This window comes from Bombyx mori, chromosome 28, assembly GCF_030269925.1.
Source record: "Bombyx mori chromosome 28, ASM3026992v2".
Taxonomy (NCBI): Eukaryota; Metazoa; Arthropoda; class Insecta; order Lepidoptera; family Bombycidae; genus Bombyx; species Bombyx mori.
This window is the reverse complement of record NC_085134.1, coordinates 9,760,596-9,780,925: the sequence shown is the minus strand read 5'-3', so window position 1 is coordinate 9,780,925 and position 20,330 is coordinate 9,760,596. Positions and strand designations below refer to the sequence as shown.

Here is a 20,330-nt window from a genome sequence, read left to right as displayed (position 1 = left end):
GGACCGAATGGTAAACAGTCGACGTCGCCTAAAACACGTCATTACGGATCCTCCCGATCCGCTAACAGTGCTTTTAGGTACCACAAGCACCGGTCATCATCGAGTAAATTAACCCATAGACACAGCCCACTGAGTTTCTTATTTTATTGCTTAGGTTTGTGGACGAACTCAGAGCCCACCTGGTGTTAAGTGGTTACTGGAGCCCATAGACATCTACAAGGTAAATGCGCCCCCCACCTTGAAATATAAGTTCTAAGGTCTCAAGTATAGTTACAACGGCTGTCCCACCCTTCAAACCGAAACGCGTTACTGCTTCACGGCAGAAATAGGCGCAGGGTGGTGATACCTATCCTGGCAACGTCCTACGACCAGTAATTACGCAAATTATAACTATGCAGGTTTGATTTTGAGATTTGAGTCAGATACGTATTTCATTAGAAAAATCGGTACCCGCTGGCGAGATTCGAACACCGTTGCATCGCTACATACGAACGCACCGGACGCCTTCTTATCCTTTAGGCCACGACGACTTGAGTGATGCGTGAGACAAACGCCTTTGCTACTCAAATTCAAATTCAAATTCAAAATCATTTCTTAGATGTCAGTATAACACACTTGTTGAATGTCAAAATATAAATAACAATGTTAACTCTACCACCGGTTCCAAAAAAAGCCACAGTCCTGAAAAGAACCGGCGAAACAAACTCAGCGGATTTTTTTTTTTGTTTTTTCTCAAATATTTTCTTTTTTTTTTAACTACTCGCGGTCCAATTAACCGTTCTCATCGGGAGGCAATAACGAATGCTAATAAACACGTTACGTTTAGTCCCCGAGACACACACGTGTCGAGTGCAGGTGCACCCACCCGCATGGGAAAACCAACGGTCGGACTACACGAGAATGGAGACTTTACACGGCGCGTTAATTACATGTGTACAGGTGTTTGTGTCCGGTCCATTAGAAAGTGGCCGCTGTCCTTCGTGTCGAAGTCTAAGCGGCCTAATGCGGAAGACGTGTCGGTTAACGCGACCGTAACGTGAACGACTTCCGCGACGACACAATCGGAACGTGTAAAATCGGATCCGTGAAAATTTGTAACGTGCGAACCTGCGTGGATAATGTGCTTAGAGCGAGTTTTTTAACGTTCTCGATAGCGTAAAAGTTAACTCAAATTTTTTTTTTTTGCTCATGCAGGCAGACGAGCATACGGCCCACCTGATGGTGAGTGTTTCCCGTCGCCCATGGACTTCAGCAATGCCAGGGGCAAAACCAAGCTGATGTTCCGAGCTATTATTTAAAAAATATGAAACCTAAGGTCGCGTAGTCGCTGTCAAAAGAGTCGGTCGTGATGATGGAGCACTCACCTGCAGCTGAGGGTTGTTGACGACCACGAAGCCGACCAGCACTATGAGGTCGAGCACCATCGCCTCCGACAGCGTCTGGTCCAGTCGCTGATTACTCAGTCCTGGACAATAACACCGCGCTATTCAATTATTGTCAACGCTTTAATAAACAAGAATCCCACATAACTATACTGAGACCTTATTCAAATTCAAAATCATTTATTTCAATTTAGATGTCAGTATAACACACTTGTTGAATGTCAAAATATAAATAACAATGTTAACTCTACCACCGGTTCCAAAAAAAGCCACAGTCCTGAGAAGAACCGGCGAAACAAACTCAGCGGGCTTTTTTTTTGTTTTTTCTCAAATATTAGAACTCATATCTCAAGGCGGGTGGCGGCATTTACGTTGTAGATGTACGGCTCCGGTAACCACTTAACACCAGGTGGACCGTAAGCTCGTCCACAAACCTAAGCAATAAAAAAATAAAAATCTTGACCATGACTGCTCGGCCTAAAGTAAATGACTATGATGATGAATTCATTTTAAGACGTGACATTATATTGTCCGTTTCTTTATCGCTTATATGGGCAGATGATTTCACGGGCCACCGTGTTTTAACTACTTATCGGATCCCATACATATCAACAACGTAAAAGCCATCATCCACCTTGCAACAAGAGTTCCAGTATAGTAATCTTCACGACAGAAATAGGCACGATGGTGGTACCTATGTATGCAGGGTCACAAGACGTCCTACCATCAGTAAAGATTAGATTTTTTTTCTTCCTAGTCGTACACTCTTGACAGAGTGGTCGTGATCATGCATCAGTCGAATCCTGCGATATCCTCTCGCAATGCGACGCCATGTGGCACGATGTTTCGCAGAGTGAGAGCAATCATTGATATTGGAGTGAGTCACAGATTGTATGAGGTCGGTCCATCGCTTTTTTTAATATTTTTTTATTGCTTAGATCGGTGGACGAGCTCACAGCCCACCTGGTGTTAAGTGGTTACTGGAGCCCATAGACATCTACAACGTCAATGCGCCACCCACCTTGAGATATAAGTTCTAAGGTCTCAAGTATAGTTACAACGGCTGCCCTACCCTTCAACCCGAAACGCATTACTGCTTCACGGCAGAAATAGGCAGGGTGGTGGTACCTACCCGCGCGGACTCACAAGAGGTCCTACCACCAGTTGGAGATCGTCCACGAGATCTTTTGCCATCTTTTGCCATCATTTAAACATCATCATCATCAACAACAAAAAGATTAGATTAGGATAGATTAATAAACTGGTAATGCCGGTCACAAGCCCGGATGAGAAAAGAGGAGGGTTGAGTTGAAGTTTGACCTTTCCACTATAAAACACTCCACACCGAACGTCTGGCGGCAGTCAATTAGCCGGACCCAAATAAGGCTTCAGCGGCCTCGAAGAACTAAATCTCTTCCAAAAGCATTACTGTGGAATGACGCGGGACTCAACCATGTGTATTTTCCCAAGAAAGCCTCACGAGGCCACGACCCTCAGCATTGAAGATTATCGACGCAAGGAGATTAACACACAGACGAATGTGTCAAAGGGTAAACGAGAAACAAGACGGTAGCAAAAAAAAGGAATGCGGTCTTGGTGGCGGCACCTGTGGGAGTGACGCTGTTGGTACTCACGCAGAGCCGTGGTCCTCGGAGCCTCCTTGTCGTTGGGCGCGTGTTGAGACAGCAGCCTTGCCACCGCCGCTCTGAACTCCAATGGCCAACCGCCTTCACCGAACGCCTCCTGTACACAACACAGCTACATTCAACGGCCGTCTGGTGTAGTGGTAAGTTACATGGTCACTACACAGGGGGGTTGTGGGTTCGAATCCCGCCAAAGGAAGATATTTGTATAATTTTTTTTATTGCTTAGATGGGTGGACGAGCTCACAGCCCACCTGGTGTTAAGTGGTTACAGGAGCCCATAGATATCTACAACGTAAATGCGCCACCCACCTTGAGATATAAGTTCTAAGATCTCAGTATAGTTACAATGGCTGCCCTACCCCTCAAACCGAAACGCATTACTGCTTCACGGCAGAAACAGGCGCGGTAGTGGTACCTACCCGTGTGGACTCACATGAGGTCCTACCACCAGTATGTATGTGCATAATAAAAATATTACATTTATTTCCGTTATCTGGTACCTGTAACACAAGTTCTTTACGAGCTTAACACGGGACCAGTTAACGTGGCGTGATTGTATAAAAAAAAGCCCTCGTCATATTCATCCGGCAATCATTTAACTGAACATTCAAATCTAGAAGACTTCGTAACGTTATTATATACGTGACGTCGAAGTAAGTGTGGAGGGTCATTATATTTGAAAAGTGTTTCATTGAAACTAGGTACTTTTAAGATTTTTTCGCTCGCATTTTTCAGTTGCAACTATATTATTACCGACGCTTTTTGCATACTTCACCGTTTTCTTGATCACGGACAAATGACACAATAACGATAATTTAAAAAAAATGCAAGATTATACGCAAGATAATTTATTTAAAAAAAAAAACTCATATGATGATGATCTTCTATCAGCATGCTATGCTATGTATGCTATGAGAGGAGATGCCGTAAAACCTAGCATATGGAGGAGATCCTCTCATGAGCGTCTCCTAAAATTAAGACTCATAATGATACCACCTCGAAAACCCAGTCAACTAAATGCGCCAAACGTAATTTCTGATAACGATACTAAAATGCTTGTTCTAATTTTATAGCGTACAAGCGGCCCGCTCCGGCTCCACTCGGGTCTTTAACAAAAATTTCAACGATATTTGACGTTGTTTTATTTTTTTTTATAAAATAACACTCATTGTGGCACTTTTTGTAAATAATAATGAGTTCTACAAAGTCGTTGTACATTATTTCATTCTATCCTCAATAGTTTTCGCAGGGCACGCTATGTAAAGAATATTTTAGGTAATTTTTTTACACCTTAGGTTACATTGTTGGAGTTTTAGTAAAGATCCCTAATTTTTTCAAAAAAGATTATAGCCTTTGTCACTCGGGAATAGTGTAGCTTCCAAACATTGAATGAATTTTTCAAATCGGTTCAGTAGTTTGGGAGCCTATTCGATACAAACAAACAAACAAATCTTTCCTCTTTATAATATTAAGTATAGATATAGATACTTAATTATACATTAATCACTGTTAAACTTGTGTAGACAAAGATACTACTCGAATTAATCATCAACCCCGCTTCCAAATAAATTCAGAGCACGGAGACCAGTATAAAATCAAATCTGTCTAACTTCCAAACGAGTATGGGGGGTTCTCGTAACGAAATCTGCGTTAGGGTCAATCTTAGCGTGACCTCGCCACATTCGGGCAGTGATTCCGCGTGCCTGGTCGAACCTCGGTCACGGCTTGTTAGCTTCCCCACCGCCGAGTCGAAGATAAATAAGATTGCGTGCAGTACTTTAGGATCTCACAAGAGATTCGTCTGTAATGTCTTATGGGCATTGATTTCTTTTGCTTATTCGGCGATTTTGTTTCTGTTCTCATTTATGTATCCAGTAGATATGTTTCCAGTAGGTGTTTTATTTTATGAAAGTGGCACCGGTGTCAGAGAAGCTGAGAAGTGTGCGTTTGGGATGGTATGGACACGTGATGAGACGAAATGAAAATGAGGTTGGTAAAAAAATGTTAACTATGAATGTGGAAGGATATAGAGGAAGAGGTAGACCTAAGAAGAAATGGTATATGATAGAGGAGTATGGAAGGAGAAAACATGTTGCGCCGACCCCAGGTAACTGGGAGAAGGGCAGGATAATGATGATGATGACGATGAAGTTTTTTTTTATATTGCCTAGCTGGACGTGCTCACGGCCGACCTAAGTGGTTACCAGAGACCATAGACATCTACAATGTAAATGCCGCCATCTACCTTGAGCTAATAGCTTTAATGTCTCAGTTTTTACAGTACAACGGCTGCCCTAACCTTCAAACCGAAACGCATTACTGCTTCACGGCAGCTATATACAGAGTGGTACTTATCCGTGCGGACTCACAAAACGTCCCTACCACGCGTAAAAGTATCCTAGACAGAATTTATTTGCGTTTTATTAACCGAAAATCTTTGGTCAATAAATTCAGATACGTCGTACCCACCTGAAGCTATTACTAACTCTCCATTAAACGGCCGTCTGGTGTAGTGGTAAGTGACATGGTCACTACACAAGGGGGTCGCGGGTTCGAATCCCGCCAAGGGAAGATATTTGTATGATAAATATAAATGTCTTTCCAGGGTTATGGGTGTATATTAAATATAAGTATGTGTATAATAAAAATATTATATTTATTTCCGTTATCTGGTACCTGTAACACAAGCTCTTTACGAACTTATCACGGGACCAGTTAACGTGGCGTGATTGTTAGTAAATATTTATTTATTATTTATATTTGAAATGTATTCAACTGATAATTTTTAATAAATGTATCTTTATTATTTGATTGATTTTGTTAATGTTAAGTATGTTTCAATGATACTATGTACACATATGGACTTGGTGTTGTCTGAAATAAAATAAATCATTCATTCAAATCGGTTATTACCCAAAAATGTATGTGTACTTCAGCTTGAATTCTTGAATAGTACGAAGATTTTTACTTTTATCCCTTTTATTGTTGAGCTTATTTTCTTCACACATTTCGCAGAGATCGCTAAAGATTTTTTGGAAAAAAAGAAGTACCATATAAAAACCTTGACTTAATAAAAAAACAAAATTCAATGCTAAATTCACAGCAAATTATAAATAGTTATTTATAAATGTTATTGACTTATTAAAAACTTTATATGTGCGCGCGCTAAGACGCGTCCGATAGACAGGTCGATACCTTATACCTATAATCAAACTATGCAAATAGTCGTTATTCCGACACGCTGCACTATATACGTATTAATAGAGAGTCGATCTATCGACGCATTCAAAGGATTAAGATGAAAAATTACATTTTAGTATGAACTCTGACAAAAACCATCAACCCTAAACTTGGTGCACGTAAAAGAAGTGAAACTTCTTTTGCAGTGTGTAGTTATGTGTTTTTTTTTTATTTTTCATCCTTAAATATATTTTGTCTTAGGAAATGCTGTGTATAAGAGAAACGACTTAGCTCGATTTTCCTCTCACCACGGTCGAGTGGTTCGCGAGACGCTCTATCTACTTTCTCACTCTCGCTCTTCCTAAATTGTATATTTTCTCTCTAGCCGTAACGAATCTGTCGCGAGTTAATTTTTACTCACAAATCGCCTAAAGAAGTTTCACTTCCAAAACAAATTAAGATTATGCAGAAGCCCAGTTAACCAATACCGCCCCTCGGCCGCCCACATTATCAAACGCAAAACAAATATTAGAGGCAAACAATCAATCGCGGTTTACACGCGTTACGTCCCTTCGATACGGGGCGCATCTGCGACCGCCGCTAATAAACTCATAATTGTGTTTATTATCTATTACAAGACCAACGCGGGTTCTGCGCAAACATCGGACCCTGCTCGCCGAGTGCCTAGGGATGAGGGTAGCCCGGGATCTTTATAAACATTTAGAGCGATTCCAATGCGTTCAATACGTTATGCCGGCGAGACTGGCAGATTAAAACGTCTTACTGATGGTAGGACGTCTTGTGAGTCCGCACGTGTAGGTACCACCGCCCAGCTTATTTCTGTCGTGAAATTTCACCACCGAGAAGATATACATCGCTAAAAAAACTTTAAGCATTTACGAAAGCAACTTATACCACGACTACAGATGAATGTTTAGAGGTCGACGTGCAACCTAACCTATGCATCATCCCGCTGAGTTTGTCGCCGGATCTTCTCAGCGGGTCGCGATTCCGATCCGGTAGTGGATTCATTCGCGAAGCAATTGCTCTTGAGTTGTTAGGTCTCCTTCGGAGGCGCTCGGGCAGTTGTTAGCAAATCCCACCCTTCATGGCTAAGCCTTTGCTCGTCCACCTGTCCTGGTGAAACTGGAAAGGCCTCCGGGCCACCAATAATTTCTCAATCATAAAAAAAGATGAATGTTAATTTCCCTTATTAAAACATGGTATTGGATCAAAACGAACCCAATTATGTGATGTTAGATATTAGGTAGATTGTTCAAATGAAGTGCGCGACCTGAATTGTTTCTTTGCTAACCATAAATTAAAATTTTCTTTGCTAACCATAACATAAAAATCCCGGCATCCCGATGATCGAATCCCGGCCTGTCCCGCACTACCGTCCCTTGGGTGCGCAATTATTCATACCATAAAATGGATCCACTGTATACAGACATCAAAGTTTCGACTCGCCTGGGAATCGAACCGGCTCAGGGGAGGAACGCGATACGGTTAACTCGTGGCGTCATTGTGATTTTTATATCGCAAACTGAACTATTATTATTCCTACTAGGCTTTGAAGTTAATGGCCAATGATTATTTTTTAAGTAACTCCTTTAATAATTTATTTTAATATTGTTTTGTTGTCATCTCGGACCATCAGCAGAATATTCTTTTTTTTTTATTGCTTAGATGGGTAGACGAGCTCACAGCCCACCTGGTGTTAAGTGGTTACTGGAGCCCATAGACATCTACAACGTAAATGCGCCACCCATTTTTAGATATTAGTTCTAAGGCCTCAAGTACATTTACAACGGCTGCCGCGCCCTTCAAACCGAAACCCATTACTGCTTCACGGTAGAAATAGGCGGGGCGGTGGTACCTACCCGTGCGGACTCACAAGAGGTCCTACCACCAGTAATTACGCAAGTTATAATTTTGCGGGTTTGATTTTTTATTACACGATGTTATTCCTTCACCGTGGAAGCCAATCGTGAACATTTGTTGAGTACGTATTTCATTAGAAAAATTGGTACCCGCCTGAGATTCGAACACCGGTGCATCGCTAGATACTAATGCACCGGACGTCTTAACCTTTAGGCCACGACGACTTCAAACTTACGACTTACCTTGGCGAAATCTGTGATTATAGAACAATAGAACCATAATAATGTTCAAACTTATAATATCAATTAATTATGGTCGAATTTCGACTACTGGGCGCCCACTAGTTATTACAAATGAACACTGCGTGGGTTCTTCTCAATTTCCTCACAACGACGCTTCCTTCTTCGTAGCTACTCGCGAAAAGACCACCGTTATATTAAGACGGCCTCCTCAGCTCTCGGCAAATATCTAAAGTAACCTGATACGTGGACAGAAGGTGTGTCTGCGGCGCGGGAGGCCGCGTATTAATGGACCCCGGGGACTCCGAGATCGATATAAGCGGAAAGCGGTACGACTAATGGATTAGTTGAACGGGGGGAGGGTTGAATGTATCTTAAGTCGAACCGTATAACATTTTAAAATTTCTGCAAAATAATAAATAACTGGAAACTAATAACGCACGTTTATCCAGCCCTTAATTAGGAATCTCTAGGTTATGGGTACCTGAGACTGACATACATACATACTTAGATACGTTTAAACATATACATAGACCTATAGATAGCATACGAATACAGAACATCCAAAAAGTTTTTATATATTCTCAAATATAATCTGCACGCGATAAAGAGGCGATATTTATGCAACAGTGCGACAGCATTCCCCTCGCTCCGTACACAAGTATACTAACAAATCCGTTGCAGATATAATGCACAAACAACTTGTTACACCGTCGGATTGTGTGCGCGTAGCGATCCTATTGATATATGCGGAGGCACGTGGCGCAGAGCACTCGGGGTCTGACCGGTTTATCCGACAAAATTATATCCGGTCGCTGAAAGAATTCGTCCCTGATCGAACGTGCTACGTAGCTTTGAAGAGACGTTAATTTGCTTTACTTATCATCAAAACACAAATCATTAAATAAATTTGTGACAAATTCAAGCTTTTTTTTTTATTGTCCTTGTAGGCAGACGAGCATGGACCTGATGGACTTCAGCAATGCCAGGGGCAGAGTCAAGCCGCTGCCTATCGCTAATTAAACCGCTAATTCGATATCATTCTCTACGCGATTTTACTTGCTATTGTGCTAAGTTTGGATTTATTTATGTTGACGTGACGCCATAGAAAAAGCGTAACGAATATTTTGATCTTGAAACAAGAATTGCGCAATTCGTGTAAAATTTAATTTCATCTAATGCATCTACTATGTATCCACAAATATGTAAACTGTTATTGAAATTTGATTGAGAATTTTATTTTAATTGATATTAATAATTTTAGCTTAGAGGTCGACGCGCTATCAAAAAAACAAACAGAAAAATATACTTTTTTTAGGCAAGCATACAACTTATTTGATGCTGAATCAGGGACAAGCCAAAAGGCTATCTACAGCTGAATGAACACCGCTGAAGGTACTTCATTGTACAGCCGCATGGTATGTGATCGAAAAGATCTCTGGAAACGCACTGTGGGTGAATATAACGGTTCTGGGTACGGAAGGTGCGATGGTAAAAACCATCATGGCGGTATCAGCTCAAAAAATTCCTCAGAGCACTCCCCATTGAACGTTGGATACAACAGAAATGCCTGCCTATGCAGACAGAAGGGATCCAAGCGATCAGGTTGCAAACTTTTTTTGAAGTGAGACTTCTTTAGATGCGTTAAGAGTAAAATTTAACTCGCGACAGATTCGTTACTATGGCTAGAGAGAAAAGATACAATTTAGGAAGAGCGGGTGTTAGAAAATAGACAGAGCGTCTCGCGAACCACTCGACCGTGGAGAGAGGGAGAAGACAAAGCGAGGTTGGTCGTTTCTATTATACACAGCATTCCCCAATACCAGAGAAATGCAAAAGAAGTTTCACTTCTTTCACATGCACCAAGTTACACGAGCATCGTTTTTATTTTTCTTTAAAATTTCTGTCACTTAAAAACACTATCTGAATTTATTTTTTAGCGGTCAAATTTTGAGGCACACTTTATATACCTTTTTACGAAAATTGCGCGGACGGAGGAGTATGAAATTTTCCACACTTATAGAAAATATAAAGTATTTTTTTTTTAATAAACATAAGAGACACATTAAATCAATAAAGAAAACATTACACACACTACATACCATGTATTTGACGCACACACGCCTGCATACTATTTATTGTCAAACTTTTGTTCTTGACGTCTGTGGTCAAATTGAGAATAGATTAAATATTGTTTGTCTTTATTAATATTTTTTTATAGTGTAGCCTTGGCGAAATTTGTGATTATAGAAGTATAAAATACAATCATAATAGTGTACAAACTTACAATTCCAATTAATTATAGTCGAATTTCGACTACTGCGGGACCTCTAGTAGTTTTTATTACACCAGTTGCGGTATCGTTCGTTTGATGTGTGTGCGTATGAATCGAACTTATTCGAATGTTTAATGTCCTAAAACTAAAATAATGGTGTCGTTGGACGCTAAAGAACATGTGAATAGCACTGGCCGTGCAGTTTGTCAACGTTAATGAGCATCTCACATCCGGCGTCAGGACGCGAGGTCCGTCCACTCGGCTATCCGATACCCGCGCACGCTTGATTACATAGAACTAAAAACAATTTGGATACGGTATGTGAAACTGGTTATGGGCGTGTGGTTTACTGGTATGACCTCTTGTGTGAGTTTGCACGGGTAAGTACCACCCCCGCGCCTATTTATGTCGTGAAGCAGTAAAGCGTTTCAGTTTGAAGGGTGGGGCAGCCGTTGTACCTATACTGAGACCTTGGAACTCATATCTCAAGGTAGGTGGCGGCATTTACGTTGTAGATGTCTACGGGCTCCGGTAACAACTTAACACCAGGTGGGCCGTGAGCTCGTCCACAAACCTAAGCAAAGAATAAAAAAATACAATATAACATATTATAATACATAAAAAACAATTGGCTATGAGTACAGTTCGGATGCCGGATCCAAACGTCACTAGCTCGTTGCGCCGCTCATGTTTGCCCCGGACAAACAGAGTTGTAATGATACCTCGGCTAATTAAGGAGCCCGACAGCAAATACTTGGCCGCTAGAAGAGAGCGCGCGCCGTGAATTATTTATTTTACCCTCTTTGATTTCGTCTCGTGCTGTCTACGGCTTAATTGCTTTGCAGTTGGTTTTGTTAAATAAGCGCGGTCGTCGAGTGGGGTTCGGTGATGCGGACCGGCCGGTATTGAAGCGTCTATGGGATACGGTAGCTGACTCCTCAGGTTAGAGCAGCGTGAGCTCACCTACTCGTCCGGTTACGCTGGCATAACCCCCGATGTTACCAGATTAATACTAAATTAGTAAGAATAGTATCCAGCGCAGCTGGCAGACGTGGGGTGCATGGTGTTATTAGTTATAAACATTTTTCTGACAGATATGAGTAGAAAAACTATTATTCCAATAATATCATATAGAAGAACTATTATTTCAATAATATCATATAAAACCAGCCCACGCTTTTTTTTTAAATTAAATATATTTTACACTATTTTCAATTTAAATTTATTAAAATTTATTTTCTATTTTTTAGTTGAATTTTATATAAAGCGTTAAAAAACACGTTTTTTTAAACTATTATTTATTTTTCATTTTTTAGTTAAATTTTCTATAAAAGCGTATTTTTAAAACTATTACGTACTTTAATATCAATATCTGCCTTATCGACTATAGATAAAAATTATATAAATTGGCAAAAATCTTATTTTGCAAATTGAATAATGGAATAATCTTATCAAATTAGTGTATTGTCATCGGTCCTCGATAAATCTACAAAGTTTGAATTAAATCTGGCCGTATAAAGTGGGTCAAAATCGCGTCTAGTTACAAACATACAAACATACAAGTGAAGCTAATATAATAATATAAACATGTTAAACCTTTAAAACACTCTCATGTAAAATTAGTAAGTTTCGAGATTATACAGTATTAATGCGAGAAGACAATGCGTGTATATCGAAACTCGGTACGGATATCGATAATTCACCTGAACGATCTGGTGGTCCAGTTCGGCGAGGGCTCGTAGGAGATGCGCGGTCCTGGCCGCTTTCACGAACCCTCCGCTATGCTCCAAGACTGCTCCGGAAGCGAACAGCATGCAGAACTCCGCCCTCGAACCACAGACGCTGGTCCCAAGGGCGCAACGCAGCGACTGGATGGCCGATAGCCGTTCTGAACCCTGAGAGTAAATTCAAATTGGACAACTTTTTTTTTTGCTTAGATGGGTGGACGAGCTCACAGCCCACCTGGTGTTAAGTGGTTACTTAACACCAGGTGGGCTGTGGCCCATAGACATCTACAACGTAAATGCGTCACCCACCTTGAAATATAAGTTCTAAGGTCTCAGTATAGTTACAACGGCTACCTCACCCTTCACAAACCGAAACGCATTACTGCTTCACGGCAGAAATGGGCAGAGCGGTGGTACTTAGCCGTGCGGACTCACAAGTGGTCCTACCACCACCTATCTGTGCAATGAAAACGGCTCTAGTGTAGCAATTTAGCACTCACGCTGTCAACCTCGCAGGGGTGGCATAGGTCTGCGCAGACAGTCAGCAACGTCTGGATGCTTTCCCTGACCTCGCCAGCCTTCTCGGCGCGTGAAATGCAGCCGCAAAGGCAGATGTAGCTGCAACAAATTAAGATCGTATAACGTACCTTCTAAAATCACGGAAACGTGCCTCTTTATGCCCCGTAGCTATTCTGGATTCAAGTACTAACGCACTTAGTACTGGCGGTAGGACCTCTTGTGAGTCCGCCCGGGTAGGTACCACCGCCCTGCCTATTTCTGCCGCGAAGCAGTAATGCGTTTCGGTTTGAAGGGCGGGGCAGCCGTTGTAACTATACTGAGACCTTGGAACTTATATCTCAAGCTGGGTGACGCATTTACGTTGTAGACGTCTATGGGCTCCAATAACCACTTAACACCAGGTGGTCTGTGAGCTCTTCGACCAATGTAAGCAATAAAAAAACAAAAAAACTTACTATCTACGTGAAGTCGTTTTTCTCTAGGGCCTTAGAAAACTTCGCCTTACTAACTTGAGAGCATCTGTTTTTTTTTTCCTACGTATTCGCTGGTACGAGGGCTGCACTAAAAGTATCGGGAATGGAATATTTCTACTGTTCCTGTCATATTAAAATCTTTTAATTGAAAACTTCTTGGTTTTAAAAATCGAATACCATTTATTTATTTAAAAAAGGATTCTCGGTCTTGTCACGAGGTTTTGTCAAACTTGTTTAGTCGTTGAGAAAATGGAATTGACTCGAGAAAATTCAAGAGCGATGATTTATTATGACTTTCGAAGTGGTTTAACACAAAAACAGTGTGTTGACCGGATGATTTCTGCATTTGTTGATGAAGCCCCATGCAAAACCACAATTTATCGCTGGTTTGCTGAGTTTCAACGTGGACGTGTCAAGCTCAGTGATGATCCCCGTCAAGGTCGTTCAAAAACTGCAGTCACCCAAGAAAACGTTGATGCTGTGCGTAAGCTGATTGAGGAAGATCGACATGTGACATACCGCGAAATTCAGGCAACTTTAGACATTGGCATGAGTCAAATACAAATAATCTTGCATGTACAATTAGGTGTAAAAAAGTTGTTTTCCCGATGGATACCGCATTCGCTCTGTGAAGAGCAAAAAGCGACTCGCATTACTTGGTGCGTCAGAACTCTCGAAAGATTCCACGCAGGATCCTCAAATGCTGTATACAACATTGTATCAGGTGACGAATCCTGGATATACGCCTACGAACCCGAAACAAAAAACCAGTCACGAGTTTGGGTGTTCGAAAATGAGTTAAAGCCAACAAAAATTGTTCGTTCACGGAGTGTTGCAAAAAAAATGGTGGCCACGTTTGTCTCCAAAACCGGCCATGTTACTATTCCTCTTGAGGGACAAAGAACGGTTAAAGCAGAATGGTATGCTAGCATTTGTTTGCCACAGGTCGTTTCTGAACTCCGTAAAGAGAACTGCAACCGCCGCATCATCCTCCATCACGACAATGCGAGTTCTCACACCGCGCACAGAACAAAAGAGTTTTTAGAGCAAGAAAACATAGAATTATTAGACCATCCGCCGTACAGCCCCGACCTAAGCCCTAATGATTTCTATACTTTCGCTAAAATAAAGAATAAATTGCGTGGACAGAGATTTTCATCACCTGAAGAAGCTGTGGACGCCTACAAAACGGCCATTTTGGAGACCCCAACTTCCGAATGGAATGGTTGCTTCAATGATTGGTTCCATCGTATGGAAAAATGTGTCAAATTTCGCGGAGAATACTTCGAAAAGCAATAAATACATTTTTAAATAGTAATGTTGTGTCACTTCGTTAATTCCCGAAATTTTCAGTGCCGCCTAGGTAGTCTAAGGGACTATTCAAGCTACACCTGGACGGGTAGGTGAGTTCACGGGCTCAACCTGAGAGAATTTGCTAACACTAGCCCTAGCAAGAGCAGCGCTTCGCAGAATCTACCACTGGTACGGAATCGTGACCCACTGAGAAGATCCGGGGAGAAACTCAGTGAGCTATGTCTATGGGTTAATTTACTGTGACCGGACAGTGACCGGTGCTTGAGGTACCTAGAAGCACCGTTAATGAATCAGGAGGATTCGTAATGACGTGTTTAGAGCGACGTCGACTGCTTACGATTCGGTCCACCGGATCGGGTATGGTTAAGTTTATGGTTAGCCGGTGTTAATGTATTGGAGAAAATGGAGATGATCGGGTACTTTAAATATATTTAATGAAATATGTACTTAACAATTGTTCACGATTGACTTCCACGGTGAAGGAATAATAGCATCGTGTAATAAAAGTTCTCTTGCTAAGGCCAGTGTTAGCAATATCTCCCGGTTTGAGCCCCGACAGCTCACCTACACGCTAGGGCAACGCTGATATAACATCTGAAGGCTATCAGCATAGGTATAAACTAGCAACCCGCCCTCGCTGCGCTTAAGAAACTGTAATTTATTATTGATTTCTCCACTATATAATGGATGTTATTATACATATAAACCTTCCTCTTCAATCACTATCTATTAAAAAAAACCGCATCAAAATCCGTTGCGTAGTTTTAAAGATTTAAGCATACATAGGGACAGACAGATATAGGGACAGAGAAAGCAACTTTGTTTTATACTATGTCGTGATGATAACTAAAAAATAAAAATAAAACTTAACAAACGCGACGTAACAAAGCCCCTATACATAAGCCTTAAAATATTCAACTTAAAATCACAATTCTTTCGTATTGCGAAACAAACAGTACTCGTATCGATTAGTTAAACATCAAATCTGAGTCTGAAGCGTCTTCCACCTCGGTACGTATCCAATTATATCCGCGGTAAATATTTACTTTGAGAAGGTAGAGGTGAGCGCTTCTCAAACTCATTTAGCCCACGAATTAATAATCGAATAGACATCATCTGTTTCACTTATTTGTAATTGTTTTATTTATCGTGCTTTATGGGATTTTGTTTTTTATTTTTTATTGCTTAGATGGGTGGACGAGCTCACAGCCCACCTGGTGTTAAGTGGTTACTGGAGCCCATAGACATCTACAACGTAAATGCACCACACATCTTGAAATATATGTATAAGTTCTAACGTCTCAAGTATAGTTGCAATGGCTGCCCCACCTTTCAAACCGAAACGAATTACTGCTTCACGGCAGAAATAGGCAGGGTGGTGGTACCTACCCGCGCGGACTCCCAAGAGGTCCTACCACCAGTAATTACGCAAATTATAATTTTTGCGGGTTTGATTTTGATTACACGATTTTATTCCTTCACCGTGGAAGTCAATCGTGAACATTTGTTGAGTACGTATTTCATTAGAAAAATTGGTACCCGCCTGAGATTGTAAGAGATTATTTTACGAATGAACATAAACAAAGCCTAAAAACGTTGGCTGTTCTAACCAGTATAAAAACTTTGAAATTATTCTTTTGAACTGATTGTCATGAAGGTTAACATCATCGTGTATGAGATTCATAACAAAGCAATTGACAGGAACGTAGGAGGAGGTAAGTAAAGATTAGTGTAGATATTTTAATTTTTATTAAAAAAATTGCGTATAAATAAACTTCCATTTATTAACAATTTTATTATATTTTTCCTACGCATTCGCCGGTTGTCTAGGGGACTATTCCAACTACACCCGGATGGGTAGGTGAGCTCACGGGCTCAACCTAAGAGAATTTGCTAACACTAGCCCCAGCAAGAGCAGTGCTTCGCAGAATCTACCACCGGATCGGAATCGCGACCCACTGAGAAGATCCGGCGAGAAACTCAGTGGGCTAACAATTTCAATTTAGCGCTGAACTTTGAGAAGCACCGTCCAAATCTCGACTTCTGTGGGGGTAATTCGAATTACTCGCGCGTACTTTTGTATATACTCTGTAAGCGTTTCGCTGAATTGATAATTTTAGAAAATGTTTTTTAAAATCATTTCAGAATTATTACAATAAATAAAGGGATAAAAAAAGTTGACGGTTCCCAAATTCAATACAAAATTGCAGGGGTAGCCAACTTGATTAGAACCAAGATCTACTGTCTACTGACGAAAAATTCCGCGGTCTATCAATGACCTTTCTTGAAATTTAATGGAAAAATGTAGTTCAGTATACAAATAAATAGCATATTTTCTTTTATAAAAAGATTAAAATAAGCCTGAAATTATATAATAAAAGAGAACTATTGTGTGAACAAGGGGATAAATAATGTGACGTTATGGTGATTAACAAATGATACAAGATGAAGATGATGCGTGCAGCAATTGGTGATTACGTTGCGCAGTCTGCTCTATGTATTTATATATTTCGTGTTGCCACGATTAGCTGAACTAATAGCCACGATAGACCGGCCGATCGCGATCTACCAGTTGGCCACCCCTGGTCTATTGTATGCTGTTGCACTAGCAAAATTCTGCTTCTGCAAAAGTCTGCTTTCAAACAAAATTGTTTTATTTTAACAGTTTGGCTCGAGTTTCCGAAATAATCGTCTTGACATCAATCACGATATTATCATGAATTTTAGGTCGTAATAAATAAAATTACTTTAAAAACGACCAATACACGATACGATTTCTCGTCATCGATTTTAAGGCTACTGCAAACCGAATCAAAAAAAAAAAGAAATACAAAGCTACTAATTCTCAGAAAAGTGTTCTAGATTAATTTATCTTTAACTGTCACTTAAGTCTATTGATACAGACAGAATATATAAATACCAAAATTATCCTTATTCGGTTGTTCCATAAAGACGTATTTCCTAGGTTAACGCAAAGGTCCTGAGAAGAAAATATTTATGACGCGTGACTGACCAATCAGAGTGCCTCAATCAAGAGTTCGAATTTTAAAATTCTCAACATTCCATCGGGCGCCATGTTTTTAACAGTATTTTAAGTGATTAACAATGAGTTACTGAACTAAAATTTCATATTAACGAATGCTTCTTACTCAAATTCGAACATGAGGTTTTTTAAGGGATTTTATGACCTGGTAACTAAGCCTAGTAACTTTTAGTAGTTTCTTTATTTATTGCGTAGATGGGCGGACGAGCTCACAGCCCACCTGGTGTTAAGTGATTACTGGAGCCCATAAACATCTACAACGTAAATGCGCCTTGAGATGAGTTCTAAGGTCTCAGTATAATTACAACGGCTGCCCCACCCTTCAAACCGAAACGCATTTCTGCTTCACGGCAGAAATAGACAGGGTGGTGGTACCTACCCGTGCGGACCCACAAGAGGTCCTACCACCAATAAATTTAACCAGTAAATTTACCAGTTAATTTTTTATTAATATTCTAACGATACATAATTAAACAGGTTATTTTCGACCCTACATATGCATACCTATTTGATTTGCGGCCGAAATAAGCGGAACTGTTTTACAGATTAATGCCGTCTCAAATCGGGTTTTATCCAGGACCCAGATATCCTGGGTCGGAATGCACTTGATATGGCTACTACAAGATTCTGGCGGATATATACAAAAGGGCTGTATACCTGTACCTTCAATTCAATAGACTAAAACCAAATTACGAACAAAAACTTAACGTGCATATCGAAAAAGGACCAAAGTCATTTACCTTACTGGTGGTAGGACCTCTCGTGAGTCCGCACGAGTAGGTACCACCACCCTGCCTATTTTTCTGCCGTGAAACAGTAATGCGTTTCGGTTTGAAGGGTGGGGTAGCCGTTGTAACAATACTGAGACCTTAGAACTTATATCTCAAGGTGGGTGGCGCATTTACGTTGTGGATGTGTATGGGCTCCAGTAACCACTTAATACCAGGTGGGCTGTGAGCTCGTCCACCCATCTAAGCAATAAATAAATAAAAAAAGCAATAAATATCGTACACAATATTTTTCAAGCAACCCCGTAGCGATAGCTCTAAATATAAACCTAATCTCGTTGGGTAGTAAAACGTGACAGATGCTTTTAGCATTCGTCACGGCTAGAACAAAAAAAGGGTACGTTTACTGTGTAAGTGTGTATAGTGACGTCACTGTTCGATAAACTGTCGCTATTATTACGTATTTTTAATTAATTAACTAAGACTGACAGAACTGACCGGAACAGATGGAGACTGGCAGTCGACAAGCGGAAAAGGAGTCACGATCCTCAGCATTGAGGGAGCGATGGAGAAGAAGAAGAAGACGACTGGCAGAGCAGAGCTCATAGTCGAGCCAACCTTATACGAGCTCTTCAATATGCCGATATCACAGATGGGTTATCTGTGATCAATATAAATGACAATACCCAATTCGATAAACATAGTAGGTATTTTTTTATTATTGCTTAGATGGATGGACGAGCTCACAGCCCACCTGGTGTTAAGTGGTTACTGAAGCCCATAGACATCTGCGACGTAAATGCGCCACCCACCTTGAGATATAAATTCTAAGGTCTCAGTATAGTTATAACGGCAGCCCTAACCTTCAAACCGAAACGCATTACTGCTTCACGGCAGAAATAGGCAGAGGGTGGTGGTTCCTACCCGCGCTGAGTCACAAGAGGTTCTAACAACAGTAAAACCACCAGTTACTTTTGATATATGTTTGGTTCATCGCATCTAGTACACGTAAATAAACCGAATGCTACATATAACATGGACTCCCAATCCGCCTTTACAAATACAACACCAAATTTATGAATTTTGTTTTCTTATTATGCCACATTATTCTATTGTCGATTACACGTTCTTTCATAGTTGAAGCATTTTAAGGGTGGATTCGACCAAACAAGAGTAAATCTTATTCTTAGAATAACTCGTCAGTTAATCGAGAGTAAATCAATTTTACGTTTTACCATCTACAATTCTAAGAATAGTGGGCCTATTCGGGAATTGTTACTATACCGCCGTTTCGCACGGAATAACGGAGCTATTCCTAAAATAAAGTAATGGCGTCAGTCAGTCCAACATCTGATTTCTGTCATTTCATAAATATTTATTCTGTTTTAATTTCAAGTCAACGCAATGCACTAAATTATTATTAATAGTCTGGCATTGTATAATGCAACATTAATACCTATGCCAGAGAATACGCTGAGTAAGCTAACAGATTTTTCATATCACACGTATTTACATATAGATAAGTTTAATCTGAAATACGACCACAAATTTCAACATTATTTTTCAAGTCGGACACAAAAACGAAAATCAATTCAGTATACAGTAATAATTAAAAGTACCTACTTTATAATACGCTTTTATTAGCTTCATGCGTATGTTAGTATGTAATGGAATCTTTGAACATGATTTTGACCCCCTTCAAATCGTCGGATTAACTCGAAATTTGGCATACTTATTAAAGACCGTTGGCAATTCAATATTTTAAACAGTTTGATCCGTTATCCTTACTATGATAATCAGGATTAGCGATTTTTGTTTTCGTGAGACCCGGAGTGTCTGCGTCAAGACCAAGAAGGGAAACTACCAGGCACGCCGATCACCTATTTCTCGGATAAGTTACCGAATGATGCAAATGATTTT

The 20,330-nt window shown here is 40.5% G+C and overlaps 1 protein-coding gene across 2 annotated transcripts in view; it reads right to left on the bottom strand.

Moving 5' to 3' along the window:
• Positions 1–20,330, bottom strand: part of LOC101746699 (S phase cyclin A-associated protein in the endoplasmic reticulum) — an 88,223-nt gene that overhangs the window by 6,476 nt on the left and 61,417 nt on the right. For both annotated transcript variants that reach the window (XM_021346760.3, XM_004924325.5), the window contains 4 exons: positions 12,834–12,951; positions 12,310–12,501; positions 3,017–3,125; positions 1,365–1,465 (listed from right to left, as the gene is read on the bottom strand). In XM_021346760.3, coding sequence (XP_021202435.2) covers positions 1,365–1,465; positions 3,017–3,125; positions 12,310–12,501; positions 12,834–12,951 — 520 coding nt within the window. The remainder of the gene's footprint in view (positions 1–1,364; positions 1,466–3,016; positions 3,126–12,309; positions 12,502–12,833; positions 12,952–20,330) is intronic.